At 40.4% G+C, this 17152-nt stretch overlaps 1 protein-coding gene across 5 annotated transcripts; it reads left to right on the top strand.

Annotated features, from left to right (window-relative positions):
- Nucleotides 1–9068: 9068 nt before the first annotated feature.
- On the top strand, nucleotides 9069–16771 carry pmt (phosphoethanolamine methyltransferase). 5 transcript variants are annotated; one of them, XM_088988639.1, is made up of 12 exons: nucleotides 9069–9217; nucleotides 10378–10549; nucleotides 11450–11605; nucleotides 11695–11831; nucleotides 11912–12063; nucleotides 12199–12387; nucleotides 13200–13289; nucleotides 14165–14254; nucleotides 14330–14452; nucleotides 15953–16084; nucleotides 16408–16524; nucleotides 16602–16771. In XM_088988639.1, the coding sequence occupies exons 2-12, from the start codon at nucleotides 10389–10391 to the stop codon at nucleotides 16710–16712; spliced, it is 1458 nt and encodes a 485-aa protein (XP_088844765.1). In that variant the 5' UTR covers nucleotides 9069–9217; nucleotides 10378–10388; the 3' UTR covers nucleotides 16713–16771. The 5 variants fall into 5 exon arrangements, with proteins under 5 accessions (XP_088844765.1, XP_088844774.1, XP_088844758.1 ...); XM_088988648.1 differs by lacking the exon at nucleotides 9069–9217 and adding an exon at nucleotides 9258–9279; XM_088988632.1 differs by lacking the exon at nucleotides 9069–9217 and adding an exon at nucleotides 9374–9534 and having other exon boundaries at nucleotides 11737–11831.
- Nucleotides 16772–17152: the final 381 nt, after the last annotated feature.

Raw genomic sequence — 17152 nt, forward strand, 5'->3', positions numbered from 1 at the left:
TAATGACAGGAACCCCACACATTATATCTTCTATCTTTGGCTTTGATTTGGAGCGAAATTTTGGAATGGGACAGAAGATAGAATGAGAAGGGAAAAGGGAGTTGTGTTGTCAAACTGAAAATCATTGCGACATTTGTTTGCTGTAATATTGCTGTATATTTTATTTTTAGACATGGTACATCACATTTCATTATTTGATGTTTGACATATTGAATCTCAAAGGTAGTTCAAACCGTAATTTCCCTGCTTAATGTCCTTTAACTAACCTGTGGAAAAATATCACTGATTGTCCACACCTGTGGAAAAATATCAGATTGTCAACCATCATAAGTCCAGGTCAACGTTTAAATGTTTGCCAAGTGAAGGTCACCAGAGTCAAAGTGCAGAATGTGATGAGACATCAGCACATCTTGTATTCCTGCACAAACTAACGTCATTGTCCTGGCCCGCACAATGCATCAGTGTACTTTCCATACGTTTTTCCAAAACGTCCTGAATGCCAGCGGATGTTGAGACTTTTCTGAGTTTGGTCAGTCCCTGCGGAGAAAAAGTTCATAATGTTAGATGGTCTTTTGTTTCTGTCAAAGTCAAGCGGCTTCCTCTCATTAAATGCTGACGTCCATATTAGCCTTAGCCTGCAGTCCCCTGTGCCTCCTTTGCCTATATACTTCAAATGTCTATGTCTGAAAATCTGCCCAGCCGGTACACTCTTTAGATAAGATATACAGTTAATGATGCATTTCGGTTGGACAGTCCATTGTTCAGTATATTGTAAAGTCAGGGATGATCTGCCCGATTAATCTACACATTTCTTTTATAGTTGGACACTGAAGAAGGTTTTTCGTGCTGCAAAACCCAAATTTAGATCTGTCGGCTTAGTTTGGTGTCTACACATATTATAAATGATGATCAAAGCAGACATCGGCTTATGTGAGAGCCAAATTTTGTGCTCCCTCCGGGCAAAAGGTGCTTTATAACCAGCGCAGTCAGGAGAGTAGTGCATTTAGTACAAGCAAAGAAGACAACAGTTATTCTTCAGTTCAACAAGTGTGGTAATTGATGCAAAATGTTTGCATATTTTCTGCTCAAATTGAGCAGATAGATCCTTTCACAATAATGTAGACACTGATTGCCAACTGGAGCATAAGAAAAAGCAAGGAGTCGCAATCTAACCTTGGTAAGTCCTCCGTTGTGGGTTTTAAATCATTTCCGGTTCATGGACTACGATCCCCTCCTTCCAACCGATCTGAGTGAGTCATGTATCTGTCATAGAGAGATTCATGCTCAGATGACTAATTAAAATTATAGCCGACACCATTTTTCCTAACTGACATCAAAAACATGTTTTATAGCATCTAAAATGCCCCAAACACGCAGCCTGATATTTTTAGTCAAATGCAAAACACCAATAAAAATGACTTAAAGTGTCCCAAAACTGCTTCAAAATTCGCCATCTACATAGATCAACATTATGTTTTCAGACCAAACAAAGTACCCAAAATGCATTGTTGGTCGCTTTCTCGGTCAGGGGCGTTCCTGACGTGACGTCACGTCAGGCATCGTCATCAACTTGAAAACAAGACTTCCTGAATATTCAGCGCATCTTAAACTTCCTAAATATTCAGAGTCTTAAACGTAAAATATAGCTATATGCGGTGGAATCTAAAATACGCTCAGTACAAGTCATTTGAAGCAATTTTAGCAAATAGTAGTATCTCAGTAGAAGTGATTTTACAAATTTTACAAAAACTTGTCCGAAGGTGTCGGTTGTCCTTTAAAGGTCATGTTCCTACCTTTTTAAATAAACTTCTGCACTCTCCAGTTCAGAATCAGAATCAGAATCATCTTTATTGCCAAGTATGTAGAACACACAAGGAATTTGTTTCCGGTAGAACACGCTGCACTAGTATCGTTGTCAAAAAAACTGCTAAGTCAAAAAAAACTTTCTAAGAAACTTGATGATTGATCTTTTCATTTTCTGATCCAGCTTATCCTCACAAGGGTTTTGCTGGAGCCTATCGCAGTGTCTTCGTGCACGGGGCGGGGAACACCCTGAATTGGTTGACAGCCAATCGCAGGGCACACAGAAACAAACAACCATCTGCGCTCACACTCACATCTAGAAGTGTTTAATCAGCCTGCCATGCATGTTTTTGGAATGTGGGGTCAAATTGGAGAACCTGGAGAAAACTCACGCAGGCCTAGGAACAGCATAGAGGAAGGCCGCAGAAGGAATTGTGTGCAGGACCGTTTCACTGTCAAGTCAGTGTGCGAATAACTTGTCTAAGTCATATGCCCTTGGCAAAATGACTTATTTGGACCCTAACTGCTTCCATCCAATTCATGATAGAATTGAATGTATGCCCAAATCAACGTGTAGATGCGTCCGCACAGAAGGTCTGCCAAGCTATTTTAGATTAACTTTTTATCTTTTTCATCCAGTTTGCATCATACTGGATCTAGCAATTTCAGCTGTGGTGAAAGGTGCAGCTCACTGTCCATGTGTGCTTTTTGAAGCTTGCAAATGGCCTGCGACTCAGTCAGGGCCAAGCCCAACTCTCCCCAAAAGTTAACCGAGATTGCAATTAGCTTAATGATGACAAAATACGATGATTGTATATTATGGTTTGGACATTATGTATTTATGTATTTTTTTTCACCAAGTGAGTCACACAGCAGAGTCACACAGCAGAGTCTTAATGTGAAGTTTGTAATGTGATATGATGGCTTCTCTTCTCACTCACAGCGTTACGTGACCTCAACAGGAGGGCCTCCCACCACTTGGATTACAGGCCTGAAGTGTTCACGTCAGAACGGTGTCTGATACAAATGGTGTTGGCGGTGGATACGAGATAAGTAGCTCATCTATGGGGAATTGCTGAGCTGATAGAGAGCCAGAAATAAATTCATTTTTTTTGCTGGAATTCAGACTCAGAACACCTTCGTTATCTGACTTGATACCTGAACTCAATATGCAGGTGTCGTCCAAAGTACAAGGATATCTTTTTTACTCTCCTTTCTCTGAGATTTAGAACTTGTAACGATGCAAATTTCAATTATTTTCTAAAAGCTATTCTCAAGCCGCACACTTTACATGGAGATTAAAGAAACATACAAACTTAAGTCAAAGTCAGCTTTATTGTCAAATATGCTAATATGCATGACATAAAGCACAGATGAAATTACTGTCCTCTCGGACCCAGCATGTAAGGCACTTATAATGACTAATTAATCCGAAGGACATAAGCAACTAAGCCAAGTCGTACAATGAACTTGTCCGTGCACACGGTGACGTTGGTGCTATAAAAATATTTTAAAAATGATAATGCTTATAAGATCCTCTTAGCATCATTTTACAGAATATATACAATCGAGTCTCCTCATAGCCAAGTTTGCAGAACGCCTCGTGAGGCTGAACGAGACCATTGCCCCCAGTGCCTGTTTTTACAGTTGATGTGACACCAAATTGTGGACAAGACAATCTATACTCAGGAATGGCCAGACAGGGGTAGCACCTCCTCAAATATGTTACATTACACTTGCACTAAGACAAATATTTTTACGCTGAGCATGTGTGCCAGTGACCCAAAATCACATCTAAAAATACAAAATCAGCCACCATAACTCATCATTACACTGTACACACTAAGTGAATCCCTTTGTCTTTATTTCTCCTATAATGTGCAAAATAAAGAAACATTAAAGAGACAGGCAGACAGAGAGAGAGTGAGAAAGTATACACACGAAAGGGAGATTACAGAGCTTCAAACAAAAGAAAACAAAAGTGTGAGAATAGTGAGAAAATGGATAGACAACAGTTAAAATATCCCATCAATCAGGCTCCACATATAACCCGTATAAGTCATGTGTACACTTGATGCAAAAAGCTATCAACCCAGCTAAAGAGATCACAATTGATGAAGAATTAGAACTAGATACAATTATCACAGAGAAAGCAACTACAAGGGATCATTCCTCAAGATGGTGAAAGAAGCCTATGTTCCTCATCAAGTGTTTAATGCTGAGGAAACCAGACACTCCATTCCATCAAGCCATTAACGACCATCACAAAGGTAAATAAAATGACTTTATTGTACAGTACAGTTTATTTCTTTAATTATAATACTATAGCACATTTATTATGCATAAAATAAGGTATATTTTGTGTAGTTTTAAAACTTAGAAAATTAGAAAGTAGAAAATTATGTTTTTTGGGGACCTGGGAACGGATTATTCTCATTTTAATGGTTTCCTATGGGAAATACATTTTTGGGATACACACTTTTCACTTACACACTCTGTCTGGGAACCAATTAATTTCGTAAGCCAAAGTGCCACTGCACATGGATACATGTTATCTCACAGGCAATGTCACCCCCTTCCACATGAACTGCCATATAGTGGGCGTGAGTGTTATTTGTAGTCCGCTCAACTTGCTTCTCATTTCTTATGCTTATGATCTGCCCAAAATACATATAATTCTCTTTTAATTAACCAAGAATGCATCATCAACTCCCTGCAGGAAAATAACATCTTAAACATCTGGAGTTCAAGTCTGGGTTACTGTGCATGACTCACCGTGCTAAGAGTGCATTAAATGTCTCCTCTATGAGAAAAGTTGATGTCAGTGAAAAATGTAAGAATACCCTCTTATGTATAGGACAGGGCTGGATGTGTGCAAGGCTGGATGGAATAGAAACACAAAAAGCACAAATGATGTTGATCAAAATTATTTTTAGGAGCAGTGTTGTGTCTGCACTGTTCTATAATTTAAAGAGATCAATAAATAAGTGCGTTTATTCATGGCTATATTTTTCATTCCTCCTTCCATCATCCCTCGTGGGGGAAAGAAAACCTGAAAGAACTTGAAGATGTGGTTTGCCAGGATATCCAATCAAAATCAATCATTTATGTGAAGATCCATATAAAAAATGTTTTTTCTACATCCAGTCACGTTCAAGTGAGACACCTTCTTTTGGCACCTTTTGATACGCTTCCTTGTAGCAAATCCAGTCACAGAGATCCCCGATGCAGACTGTTTTATATGCATGCTCTTCCATCTTACCTGACTCAGGATCTTCATGAGGCTTCTCAGAGGTTACTCAAGCGGTGATAATTTCAATCAGGCTGGGTGGTTGCTCCGAGGACCGGGCTTGGGATCACGCCTCATACTGATACAAACAATTTCTTTGACCTGCTATGCAAACACGTCACGAGATTATCTCTGATTGTTTTTCTGTTTGTGGAAGTAACATCTTTACAAAACTTCTCATTGAAATCCACTTGTGATGCCTTGACAGATGCAATCTAGAGAAGGCACCTCTGTTATAGTATTTGCATTAATGGATATGCCATAAGGTGGCCCGGTAGTCGAGTGGTTAGCACAGACGAGTTGTGTCCATAATTTGTAAAATCACTTCAAATGACTTCTGCTGAGCATATTTTACAAAGATTCCACCGTATATAGCTATATTTTACGTTTTAAGACTTGCGCTAAATATTCAGGAAGTCTTGTTTTTGAGTTGGTGACGATACCTACCGTGACGTCACAGTAGGTATCGTCACTGACCAAGATAGCGACACACAATGCATTTTGGGTACTTTGTTTTGTTTGAAAATTTCGTGTTGATCCGTGTTGATGGCAAAATTGGAAGGAAAACACATCAATAATGCGATGGTGAATCGTTGTGTGTTGCACCAAGACTACTAGTTGATACTAGCTGACACAAATTCCCAGCAAACAAATCATTCCATTTCCAACGGAGCTTGGGCGCCATCTTGTGCATTTTCTGGGACATGGAAGGACTTCTTAATCGATTGCAAACAATTATGCTTTCCGCTTCAGAACTACAGTAAAGTCTCGTTATATCGATATCGGTTATATCGATAGTACCGCTTATTACGATACTATTTTCATTTCCCTTGCACATTTCTAGTCTTTTTATGTATAATTAGTACCGTTTAGTACGATACCCGGTTATGACGATAATCCGGTTATTACGGTGCTCCTTTTCATCCCCCGCCGGCCATTTTTGTTGTTTATATCGATATATCCGTCGCGCCATTGGTCAACTTGGTCACGTGTCTTGTTACGTGAGCCGCCATCGGTCGCGCCATTGGTCGACTTGGCCGTGTGACTTTGTCACATGACACGCCATCGGTCGCGCCATTGGTCAACTTGGTCACGTGTCTTGGTTACGTGTCACGCCATCAGTCGCGCCATTGGTCGACTTGGTCAGGTGACTTGGTTACGTGGCCAGCACCCGTGTAGCAGAGCCATTTTCATTTTCAGACGCTAGCTTGTGTGTAGCAGACGAGATTGAAGTGTTTGTGTTAAAAGGTAAAAATTCGAAGCAGAAGAAGATTGATGACTTTTTTAAATTGTATACATAATACAGTAAGATGTAAGCGTTGCAGTTTCCCTGTTGTGTTATGTACATGCCCACTGTACTGTATATGAATGCAATCGTTTTTTGCAACAATGTTTCTTGTTTTGTCTGCTGAAGCGCGATGATTTTGAAAATTATTAACATTCCATACTGTGTATTAAAGGACAGCCGATGTCACTTTTTATTCAAATGCAAATAAAAATGACTTCACGCCAAGACGTCTTGCATTGCTTGTGAATCCAAACAATGGCTTCAGATTCTGATAATATGCTTTCTTGTTACACATCCAGTTATGAATATGTTTCAAATACACTGTAGTTCTGAAGATTAAAGCATACATGTTTACAATCATTAAAGAATTATATGTGCCATTTTGAGGCAACATTGGGGGAACATCTCCCAAAAAAAAAGGGAGCTAATGGCCAGCTCCGTTTCTTATATGGCGCTTGGCTTCCCTCTTTTGGCGGCTTTTGTTTAATGCAGTTCGGCGCAGGATCGGATATATCGATAGTCCCGGTTATATCGTTATTTTTTCGGACTCCCTTGAATATCGATATAACGAGACTTTACTGTATTTGAATCATATTCATAACTGGATGAGTAACAAGAATGCATCTTCTCCGAATCTGAAGCCATTGTTTTGATTCTCGAGCAAGGCAAGACGTCTTGGCGTGACGCCACGAACAAGGGGGCGGGACATTCTGAAATTGAAACTTTCTGAGGTCATTTTGAAGTAGTTTTTGGACACTTTATGTCATTTTTTGGTGTTTTTCATTTGACTAAAAATATCAGTTATCGGTTGTCCTTTAATTATTTTTCCCGTATTTCCATTAATTATTTTTACAACATAGTTTTGTTTGATTTTTAATCATCGTTACTCACCATCCTGTCTTAGTTTTATAACATTTTATAAAAAAATGGTTTTCAGCAAAATTATAATATTGTACACAACTATGAGACTCCCCTCCACACACGCACACACAATATCAGCAACTCTCTAAATTCATTTACAGTATTTTCTGATTGCCATTTTGAACCATGACTGCCACCTAGTGAAAATAATATCCACATGGATATTGTTGGTGTGTTCTATTCAAGTGCAGAAATGAAAGTATCAAAGTGTGACATGTAAAAAAATAGCTGAACAACTTATGTTGGAGGTTTTTTTTTCATCCGCTGGTAATCTTCAAATCAAGATTTCTACTTTGGGATTAAGTTTCTGAAGACACATGCTTCAGCGGGTAACAATTTTTCAGATCAAGGTAACTTGATAGTTTGAAAATAGAGTAATGTTATGTTATTGAACATAAGCAGTAGTTTGATTTAGCCTTCTTGCGTCTTGTGTGGAGGTTACGGCACGGCAACGCCAATAACATAAAAGGGAGACCAGACACAGGTTGGTTCTAGTCAATCGAAGGAACAACACGGCCAAAGGTCTGGTCTTGGCAGGCAGGTGAGAGAATGAGTGAGCCTGGAGCAACCCCTTTTGTAGGCTGCCCAGGATCCAGGTGTGTCTCATCAGTAATTGGAAGGATCCGTGTGGCCTCCAAAGGGGTGGAGGGGAGAACGTAACAGTGGAGTTTGCATATTGTCTCAGTGCCTATGTCGCATATTGTCTCAGTGCCTGTGTCGATTTTCTCGGGGCATTCCTGTTTCCTCCCACATTCCAAAAACATGCATGACAGGTTCGTGCTCTAAATCGTCCCTCGGTGTGAGTGTGAGTGTGAATGCTTGTTCGTTTATGTGTGCCATATACAATTGGCTTGCAACCAGTTCAGCAGCCCCCGCAATCTTTGTGAGGATAAAGCAGATGCAAAATAGATGGATGATATTTAAGGCACTAAAATAAACAACAGTGGTGTAATTTTTATCTCAGAGTAATCATTTTCAACCTCTTACTGACTCATGGCTCACTTATTTTCAAGATTTATATACCTGTCGTCACCCATGATTCCCTTGTTTGAGTTCCTGTCTGTGCCCCACGACTGACTGTTGACTAATCAAGAGTATATCCTGCCCTTTGCCCAAAGTCAAATGGCATAGGCTGCAACTCACCGGTGAACCTTATGAGGCCAAGAGCTGCAAACATTGAACAGTTGCGTAGTACTGTACACTTTCTGGTCTACGTGTCTCTTTCTTGGTAAACTCGTTTTCCCATTTCGACATAATTATACCTTTGCACCCAAGGCTAAAAATGATACAATTGTCGTTGACCAAAGTGGCATATATCTGCGAGTTACAGTGGAAATCTCTCTGTTTTCTATTTTTTTTTTTTTTTTGTGATTTCAGACCACAAATAACACTCGGTCACTGATATGTTGCTTGCATAGAACCTTAATATGGGACTTGTACTTTGAATACAATATTCACATTGTTATCTCAATGACCTGGTCCATTCAGTACTGTGTGCCATGAACTTGTACTCTGCATTGTAACTGTGTGCAAAGTCACAGAATATGCACACACAAAGAGATTAATTTGCGCCGCGAGAGTGGCTGCCTTTCCAGCAGCTCATGTATTTGTTTTTCTACTTTTATTCCTTTCATCACTTTGCTGCTGTGAAATGTAACTTTCTCCACTGCAAGACTAATAAAGGCAAATCCAATCCAATCACATTCACAGAAACAATTCACCATGATGCAATGTTGCACAATGGCTGCGTGCCACAGTGCAGTTCCAACGTCCAACGTGTCAGCACAAAATAAAGAGCGATAGAGAGAGAGAGAGTAAGTGAGAGCGTGTGAGAGTGTGTGTGAGAGAGAGAGAGAGAGAGAGAGAGAACCTCGCCAGTTTGAGGGCCTGTGGGATTTCTTCGTCATCGTCCTCATGTGAGTTTGACAACCTATTTTACTAATTCCTGCGCCGTGCGCTGAACTACACAGTGAAGCAGGTGCTTTTTTTATTGTTTTATTTGTTTGCTTTGATTGTGCCATGGCCCACTTCCTCCCCTTTCTTATAAAGTACTTACCTTGACGCGCCTCCTTCACTCATATTGGATACATACTCATGGTCAGGGTTGTACACCTCATGTCCTAATCTGATATAAATAACAAGGGGATGGCCCATCGCCTCAAATTGGGACCGGAGGACTGCTATAGTACATTCATTGTCACGAGTAAACTTTCAAAGAGCACTATGGAGCACGGTATGTGGAAGTGGGATGGTTTAAAAAATGTCTTTTCATTCTGAATTCATTTTCTTTCTGCAAAATTATCTATCAGTGATTTTAAAGACATAGTATGGAGTACATACATCCACATTATATTAGGTTCGATTAGATTAGCCTTAATTAGTCTCATCTGTGGAGAAATTTACATTTAATAGCAGCAAAGTTATGAAAGGAAGAAGAAAGAAAAATCTGTGAAGGCAGCCACTCGCAGAGCCATCTTGAAGTCAAAACAACAACAAAAAAACAGTTATTTATTTTTTTATCTATTTATTTATATAGTTATTTGGTTTGGATTAGCCATTATTAGCCCATTTCACGGTCAGATCAGAGCATTAAATTGTCATCAAATGGTGAGTATAGTTTTTGTTTGGGCCGATGACCATTTTGTGTATGGGAACCTTTTTCTGAGCGAGTTGCTTGTTCTGTAGCCGCAAAGGAACATAAGTCTTCTTATGCCGGTCCCAAGCCCGGATAAATACAGAGGGCTGTTTCAGGAATGGCATCCAATGTAAAAGTTTGGCCAAAACAAACATGCGGATGCAACCTCTAAAGATGGAGCACACTGATTTGCTCTGGCGACCCCATAATGGGAAAAGGAAAGTCAAAAGTCAAAAGGAAAAGAAGAAGTATGGAGTACAAATTGTAGTGGTTTGGGTACGTGTTTACAGAAGGGGTGATGAATATTGATCTGAAAAAACTGATATCTGACATCTTGACTTTATATCATTGCAAGAAACGCTGTATTTTTACATCATTACATTTTGACATTAAAGTACCTTTCTCTATCATCCATCGATCTGAATCCTGTTCACTATGCAGTGCGTGACAGCATGACAGAATTTTGGAAGGAGCATTCCAGGGAGGCCACAGTGCAGGAGATGATGCTGGACTCGTCCGCCATTGAGTTAACTCAGCAGGAACTGCCCGAAATCTTGTCCATACTGCCAAGTCTAGCCGGGTGTCGTGTGCTGGAACTGGGATCCGGCATTGGGTGAGCATCGAGTGGTGGTCTGGGGTGCGGATGTTTTTTCTGAAGCGCGCATGAATTCGTTCAGCAGGAGCCCTAGATTAAATATGTGTCGGAGTTCTGTGTCACATTCACATTCACTTGGATTGGATTGGATGTACATTTATTCATCTCGCAGTGGAGAAATTTATATTTCACAGCAGCAAAGTTATGAAAGGAAGAGGAAAGGGAAGAAAGAAGTAGAAAAAAACAGGAGCAGCTGGAAAGGCAGTCACTCTCACGCCGCCATCTTGAAGTAAAAAAAAAAAAAACGACATGACGTGATGAAAGCCCCCTTTTGGGTATTTCCCGAGTTTACACCTGTTTTTATAGGTTAGCCGTAACTGACATTGGAAGGCAATGTGCGCAAAGTTTGCACAACGACTATACTCAACTCTTAACTCATTCACTGCCATTCCCGAGAATTGAAAAGCATGACGCCATTCCCGAATTTGTTCGGGTTTTGGTTTTACTTGCGGGGGGTTCCGATAAAGCGCTGGTCACACCTCTGGCAATGTTTTTCCCTCCAACAAGGGGGCAGCATTTGCCTTTTGTACAGCCGCCCACATTTCTAGCTCTGATAACTTCAGAACCATATAACTTAGGAATTAACTCTTTTTTTCGGATGAAAGAAGAGAGTCTAAGGTTTCTTACGCTGCATTGAATATATATGTAGTCCCAAAACTCTATATTCTATGGGTGTTGGAATTTGAGTGAAAATAACAAAACCACTGTCAACTGGAGTGGACCCATTTTTGCACATTTTCTGGCAGTGAATGAGTTAAGTTAAAAACCCAATACTCGATAATCGGACAGGCATGTTATATTTCACGTTTCATGATCTCCAAGATAAAAATACAGACATGTGCACTTGTGATCAAACAGTCGACATACCGGCCATCTGCTGAAACAGGCAGACCACGTGACCAGTGTTGATTTCATGGAGAACTTTGTGGAGAAGAACCGGCAGAACAACGGGCACCACAAGAATGTTACCTTCCTCCAAGCTGATGTGACAAAGTTGGAACTGCCCCCAAACAGGTGTGCTAGGCAAATGTACATCTGAAGTCAACACTGATAGCAACCTTTTGAAAAATCAGATGGATCTGTCCTCTTCCTGTCTTCTTTAGTGTTAACTTCATTTTCTCCAACTGGCTGTTGATGTACCTCAGTGACGAGGAGCTGCATTTGTTGCTAAAGAAAATGCTGGTGTGGTTGCAGCCTGGTGGCTCGCTCTTCTATAGAGAATCGTGTAACCATCGCTCCGGTACAAAATTTAACCAATCCATTTATTTGGGAATTTGTATTGTCCTACACTGCGTTGATGTAATTGTATTCACCTTACAGGTAACTGTAAAAGGGAGTTCAACCCGACACGTTACCGCACTGAAGCCCAGTACAACCACATGACTGCATCAGTCCATGTGAAGGAGGAAGAATCAGGTCAGAGGTTTGGTTTCGACATCGTGTTCAGGAAGAGGGTCAAGACTTACATGGAGGTACTCTGGTTTGGATCTTTCAAAATATTGACTTCAACCTTGACTAGTTGATTTGCTCAGGAGAGTGGAGTGTGTTCCAAAATCACTGCCGATTGGACATTTGTTTGTGATATGTACTTACCCTTTCACCTCCAGTTGAAAAATAACCCAAATCAGATCTGCTGGTTGTGGGAGAAGGTTGAACGTTCTTCAGACACAATGGAGACATTCAAGACCTTCCAGATGTTCCTGGACAACAAGCAATACACTCGGCGGGGCATTCTGTGCTATGAGAAAATGTTTGGGTCGGGTTATGTCAGCACAGGCGGATTCAGCACAACCAAGGTCAGAGCAAACATCTTTCACTCGAAATATACATTTAGACTATTTGGTGCCTGATGAAGGCAAGTTGTTCAAGGTTGACCTTGACCAACTGTTTTACTCGAAAAGATATACTGCACATCGATCACACTAGGGCTCATGTATTTTGGACATCTGCCTCTTGTTTGACGAGTGCAGGTTTCAAATTTCACTTTAGGTCTACCTGCATGGAATTTGTATGTTTGCCCCATGTGACTACGGGTGCTCTCGTTTCCTCTCATGTACAAAAAAAAAGAATCATGCATGAACACTCAAAATTCCCTGAAAGTGTCAATGTGCATATTGATAGTTGTCAATTGCGAGACAAAAAGTCCAGGGTTTATTCTGCCTCTTGATGATCAGATGGTAGAGTAAAGAAATTATTTCTTCCCGTTAAAAAAAAATGACATCACAAATAATAATTTTTCCAATAATGTTTATTTATTGTTATTTTTTTCTACATCTTACGATGCTTTTGGTTTTGTGAAAAGTTTCAAATAGCTGACATTTATGAACCTGGTTATCCAATTTCCATTTCACAATGAAGTAAATATACATCCTGACTTGTTACCTGGAGTCAAGCCTCGGGGCAGGATAAGATGGAGACAAAATGGATGGGGGGGCTGGGGTAAATACCACCACTCCACAAATTGTCAGTGGAATCATAATTGTTTTTGGTTCATTCATTCATTGCTGGTATAAACCAGCAATGAATGAATGTACAAATGCATTGGCATTGAAATAATGCCAATGCATTTGCAATGCAATGCATGTGCTTTGCGATCTTGTAATAACAGGAATTTGTAGATCTGCTCAACTTGCAACCTGGCCAGAAGGTTCTGGATGTTGGCTGTGGTATCGGTGGTGGAGATTTCTACATGGCAAAGGTCAGAGCTGAGGAAACACCATCTTGACACTTAAAGGACAACCGATGTCTCCGGACAAGTTGTGTCCATAATTTGTAAAATATAAAATCACTTCAAATGACTTCTACTGAGCTTATTTTACAAAGATTCCACCGCATATCGCTATATTTTACGTTTTAAGACTCGCACTGAATATTCAGGAAGCCTTGTTTTTGAGTTGGTGACGAGTCCATACGTGACGTCACCGAAGGAACGCCCCTGACCGAAAAAAAGACACATTGTAGCAGTCCTTCCATCACGTCAATGTATTTTGCTGTACGTGTTTGGTCTGAAAACCTCGTGTTGCACCAAAAAGCCACCAGAAGAGGGCGACCAAGCTCAATGGAAGGTTTTATCAGCCTGTGGAAACGGGCTAATTCCCTACACGGCTTTGTCGCCATTTTCTGCCTCCTTTGGGTGCGACATTTCCCACCCCTGATGTCTCAAAATGACACGGAATAAATTATTTAATCGATTGCAAACATGTATGTTTTCTTCTTCAGAACTATTTGAATCATATTCATAACTGGATGTGTAACAAGAAAGCATATTCGCCGAATCTGAAGCCATTGTTTTGATTCTCTAGCAATGCAAGACGTCTTGGCGTGATGTCACGAACTGGGGGTGGGACTTTCTGAAAATGCCGAATTCGCAGCTCAATTTTTTGCAGATTTTGGACACTTTAAGTCATTTTTATTGGTGTTTTGCATTTGAATAAAAAATATCATACTGCATGTTTTAGGTATTTTAGATGCTGTAAAAGGTTTTTCTGATGTCAGTTAAGAAACAAAAAAGTGACGTCGGTTGTCCTTTAAAGATTGAGATATAGTAGACTGTATTATCATACTGTATTTCAGACATTCGGAGTTGAGGTGCTTGGCTTGGACCTCTCAGAAAACATGGTGGATATCGCTATGACGAGGGCCCTTGCCGAGAAGCTGTCCTCGGTATGTTGATAAGCTCACGCATTGAATGTCATGGCTTCAGTCGTGTTTAATATGAAAGGAATTCACAATTTATAGGTTGAATTTGAAGTTGCTGATGCCACTAAGAGGACATTTCCCGATGGTTCATTTGACGTTATCTACAGCCGAGACACAATCCTCCATATTACAGACAAGCTTGCTCTCTTCAAACGTTTCCATGTAAGTAAAGTGGATGTCCGTTTAGCTAATAGCATCAAGTTTATACACTACTCGGCTTGGGACTATGACCAGTTTCATGGTTTATGGCAGTTTTAAAAAGTTAAGGTATCATTAACTGTTAATAATGTCTGTCACCAATAAGTGCACTCCTTTTCTATTTTGAGAGGGCTTCTAAGCAGGGCACAGTATGGTCAGCTGTTTTCAGAGTTAAGGAAACGAACCACGTCACTTTTTGGGGCTTGGAAAGCAAAGAAGGGATGGGCGAGTACAGTATTTTCCGGTGTATAAGCAGTGTCTGAAACTCATGACAAAAAGTTAGCGCACACCAGGGCAGATAACTCAGAAAAGTTGCCAAACGAACATTCGTTTGAAAATTTGCATACAGCCAATCAGAAGCCTGTTTCATTCTTTGTACTATACCGGGACTATAAATTGTACTTGAGAGTTTTGAAAGGCGCTTAGAAAGAGGAGTCCACGTGGCTTGTAACGGTTTGCTCGTAGCTTTTGCTTTATTGAATAAAACAAACGTTTGATTTGATTTTTTTTTTTTTTCTTGAAGAAGTTGTCGGCCACCCGGGCCGAGACATTTTCAAAGTTATACGCCCGACGTAAAAGTTGTACGCCCCGGGCCTCCGCGCAGACGTTATTTCAAACACTGGTATAAGGCGCACCCAAAAGCCTTGATTTTCTTTGAGATGACCCTACGCTTTTTACGCAGGTCCACCTTGTATGTGAAGTAATATTATAAGGTGGTGTGCCTTATATTTGGAAAACTTTTATATAATCATATATTATATTTGGAAACCCCTTTTAATTTATTGAAGGTGCTTCTTATGCATGTATATGGAAAAGGTTTGCCTATACACCATTAATTGGGGGTGCGCCTTATAAACCGGAAAATAGGGTATTGAGGCACAGAGGATGTCTTGTCGCTGGTTGTTGCTGCCGTTCATTGAGGCCAGTTTTGGTCCAGCGATGACAAACTGGTTGGAGTTGCACTCCGCTGTGTGGATGACTTCAATTTGGGAGGTATTCCCCAAATTCAAAATGGCAAAGATGCCACAATAACTGGTCCAGGATAGATTGATTGCACAACAAATTGCCTGTAGAAGTTGTCCCTGTAACAAAGTTGTTTGTTTAATGCGAGTTTGTTTTTTCTGACGATCCGGCATTCCCTTCTCAAAGTATAGTACATTGATTCCCTTATTCGTTGACTCTGATGTGAGACTGGGTTGAGGAATCCTTGGTCATGACACCATTCCGCTACTTTTTGGAGAACAGCAAGTCGTGCAAATAATGACATTGAACACAATGTGTGCACGAAGAAAGGTTATAATGCGCTTGAAGTTCATTCAGAAATTTAACCCCACATCCAAATACCCCTACCTTTTTGCAAGCAAGTGTGTGTTTGAATAAAATCCACAAAATCTTGATAAGTCCCACCAATTGAAATCAACACTTTTTTAACCCAAGTCAAGTGCATGTGCCCTTCATGTCCAGTCTTGGTTAAAGCCTGGGGGCCAGCTGCTTATCAGTGACTACTGTTGTGGAGAGAAGCCATGGACCTCCCAATTTGAAGCTTATGTCAAACAGCGAGGCTACATCCTCTACACACCATCACAGTATGGAAAGGTGAGTATAGCCACATTGTGTTGAGTTTTATCCTAGAGTTGCCCCAAAAAAATAAAAAAAAATCCATGTTTCTGTAATTGTTTATCCGCTCCCATCGCCATCACCTTATCATGGTGCTGCAAAATGCCACGTTTCCATGTGACGTGTCTCACCCATCACAACTTTTTTTTATTGCAAGAGTTGCAATAATAATAGCGCTTCAAAAATGAAAATGGGTTACTCTCATAACTCAGTCATCTCTTGCTGTCTTTTGAAAGTTCGGTATGGGATGACTTCATCTCAATGCTCGTTGCTCATGTTGTCTCTTGTGCCCGCCGGCGTAGTTCATTCAGGACGCTGGCTTCTGTAATGTTCAGACATATGACAGGACAGCCCAATTCATCAAGACCATAAAGGAAGAACTCCAGAGAGCTGATGAAATCAAGAGTGAATTCATCGAGGTTGCCAACTACACAACCAAAAACACATCTAAATGGTCTTTGATAGCTGGCTGTCTAACCCGCATGTATCTTTGCAGCAATTCTCGGAGGAGGACTTTAGTGTCATTGTGAACGGCTGGAGAGAAAAATTGGAGCGTTCCACCAATGGAGACCAGCGATGGGGCCTTTTTCATGCAAGAAAGAACTGAGTCTTTGCCTCTAACTGAATGATTATCCAATAAACCAGTGGGTTGAGCAGGTGGAGAAATTTGTGTCTTTAGTCTTTTTGGCACGTGATAAATTTTGTGATTGGTTTTACACAAATGGGTTTGATGTAGATGTGATTTATTTTACAGAAATCGTTCGATGTGATTTCTGAATTTTACACAATTTGCCGATAAACAATTGCCGCAAAACAATACAGTATATTCGCCTAGACAAGAAAACAAAGTTTTAGAACATGTTTGCAAACTTGGTTTTTTTATGCCGCGCTGTGAGAGATAGGATGTGAAAGCTTGTAAGTAAAATAGTTTGGGGAAAAATGCCTTGTCTGCTCCATCAAGTTCCAAAATCTTATTGCAGAAGAGCACTTTATACTGCCAATGGAAGATACAGAATAACAATTTGATGGACTTCGCCGTGAAATTGT

Source organism: Hippocampus bargibanti, linkage group LG02, assembly GCF_051943395.1.
Source record: "Hippocampus bargibanti isolate YZ-2025 linkage group LG02, ASM5194339v1, whole genome shotgun sequence".
In the NCBI taxonomy this organism is placed as follows: domain Eukaryota; kingdom Metazoa; phylum Chordata; class Actinopteri; order Syngnathiformes; family Syngnathidae; genus Hippocampus; species Hippocampus bargibanti.

Bases quoted from the DNA above. Each gene is read 5' to 3' on its own strand.
- pmt (XM_088988621.1), top strand. From the start codon at position 9,447: ATGGCCCATCGCCTCAAATTGGGACCGGAGGACTGCTATAGTACATTC. The intron at 12,064-12,198 runs GTACTCTGGTTT...TTTCACCTCCAG, and splicing joins GGGTCAAGACTTACATGGAG to TTGAAAAATAACCCAAATCA. The intron at 13,290-14,164 runs GTCAGAGCTGAG...ACTGTATTTCAG, and splicing joins GAGATTTCTACATGGCAAAG to ACATTCGGAGTTGAGGTGCT.